Source organism: Fonticula alba, assembly GCF_000388065.1.
Source record: "Fonticula alba strain ATCC 38817 unplaced genomic scaffold supercont2.8, whole genome shotgun sequence".
In the NCBI taxonomy this organism is placed as follows: Eukaryota; order Rotosphaerida; family Fonticulaceae; genus Fonticula; species Fonticula alba.
This window is the reverse complement of record NW_009242978.1, coordinates 586,196-587,599: the sequence shown is the minus strand read 5'-3', so window position 1 is coordinate 587,599 and position 1,404 is coordinate 586,196. Positions and strand designations below refer to the sequence as shown.

At 67.2% G+C, this 1,404-nt stretch overlaps 1 protein-coding gene across 1 annotated transcript in view; it reads left to right on the top strand.

Moving 5' to 3' along the window:
* Positions 1-632: 632 nt before the first annotated feature.
* The window catches only part of H696_04788 (hypothetical protein), a gene marked incomplete at both ends in the record, with an annotated part of 2,074 nt that continues 1,302 nt past the window's right edge, over positions 633-1,404 (top strand). Inside the window, 2 exons of the mRNA XM_009498654.1 lie at positions 633-791; positions 993-1,230. Coding sequence (XP_009496929.1) covers positions 633-791; positions 993-1,230 — 397 coding nt within the window. The remainder of the gene's footprint in view (positions 792-992; positions 1,231-1,404) is intronic.

The following is a 1,404-nucleotide window of genomic DNA, read 5'->3' as shown; positions in this document are numbered from 1 at the left end:
GGGGGGGGGGGGGGGGGGGGGGGGGGCGATCTCCCCGTAACGGTGTCTTGGTGCCAAGGGTGCGGCGAGTGCGGCTGCACACATGCGCCGGGCACGCGGCCGCGGACCTTACACAACCTCCCCCCCCCAACATCAAGATGGGGTGTGACTGTCGGGCGCGAACATCTGCCCGCGGGCGCAAGTGCCCCAGCCCATTGGAGCGGGCGTGAAAATGGGGCGCTGTAGCACGAGGGCCACCGCGCCGGGGACCGGCGTGCCCGGTTCAAGGCCGGCGAGCGAACCCGCTCTCCGCCCGCCCGCCCCCCGCCCTCTGCCGGTCTGTGCTCCGCCTGGGCCGGGGGGGGAAGCATGGCGAGGCGGCGGCCACGGTGTGGCGATCTGGGACGGTGCCGTGGTCGGGATCCCCCGGACATTCCCCCGGAGGGCCTCGGGCAGCACGCGTGCGCGCGGACGCGTGCGTCTCCGCTCGCCCCCCCCCCCCCCCCGCCGGCCCAGCCCCCCCCCCCCCCCCTCGCCATCTCTCTCTATCCATCTCTCTCTTGGCACGTCTCTCCCTGTATCCGTGACAGCTCCTCGCCTTCTTCTCTGGCGCCCCCTCCTACATCTTCCTGCTGTCCTTCGCCTTCTGGCGCATGGCCTACAACTTTGGCCTCGGTGCTCTGCTGTCCAGCCAGTCGAAGCATCAGTCCTTCACCCGGGCCTATGATGCTTTTATCAAGAACAACCCCGGTCTCGTGGCCCGGGTCAAGGACCAGCTGTCCAAGAAGATGGATGCCTCCTACAACTTCGAGGTGCGTCGTACACACATTGTGTGGGTGTGTGGATGTGTGGGTGTCTTCACACTCCGCGCCCATCCCCCGCGCGGGCTCCCCCTCCACCCCCCCACTCACTCACTCACTCACACACACACACACACTCACACTCACACAAACACACACACTCACACAAACACACACACACACACACACACGTACACATGTGTGCGTCCCCAGTCCATGCCCACCGAGTACAATGCCTGGCTCGTGTTCCGCGGCATCGTCGACCTCATCCTCCTGTCGGACTTTGCCTCCTTCTTCATGATCTTCATCGCCTTCGGCAACTGGACCCTCCCGGTGACCTCTGCCGGGTGGGCCACCTTCATCGGGTGCCAGATCCTCGGCGCCGGCCTGGTCGTGGCCAACTGGTTCATCAAGGTTGACGCCCTGCGCGTGATCAAGGACTTTGCTTGGTGTACGCCCTCGATCTGCTTCTCCCCTTCGCGCGCGCGCCCCCCCCCCCCCCCCCCCCCCGCCCCCATTGCACGCTCGCCCGCACGGCGGACGTCTGTGAACCGCCACCATTTGTTGTATGCGCCTCCTCACATTGCCGCCGCCACTCCTGCCGCGCGCCGGTCGTCGTCCCTCC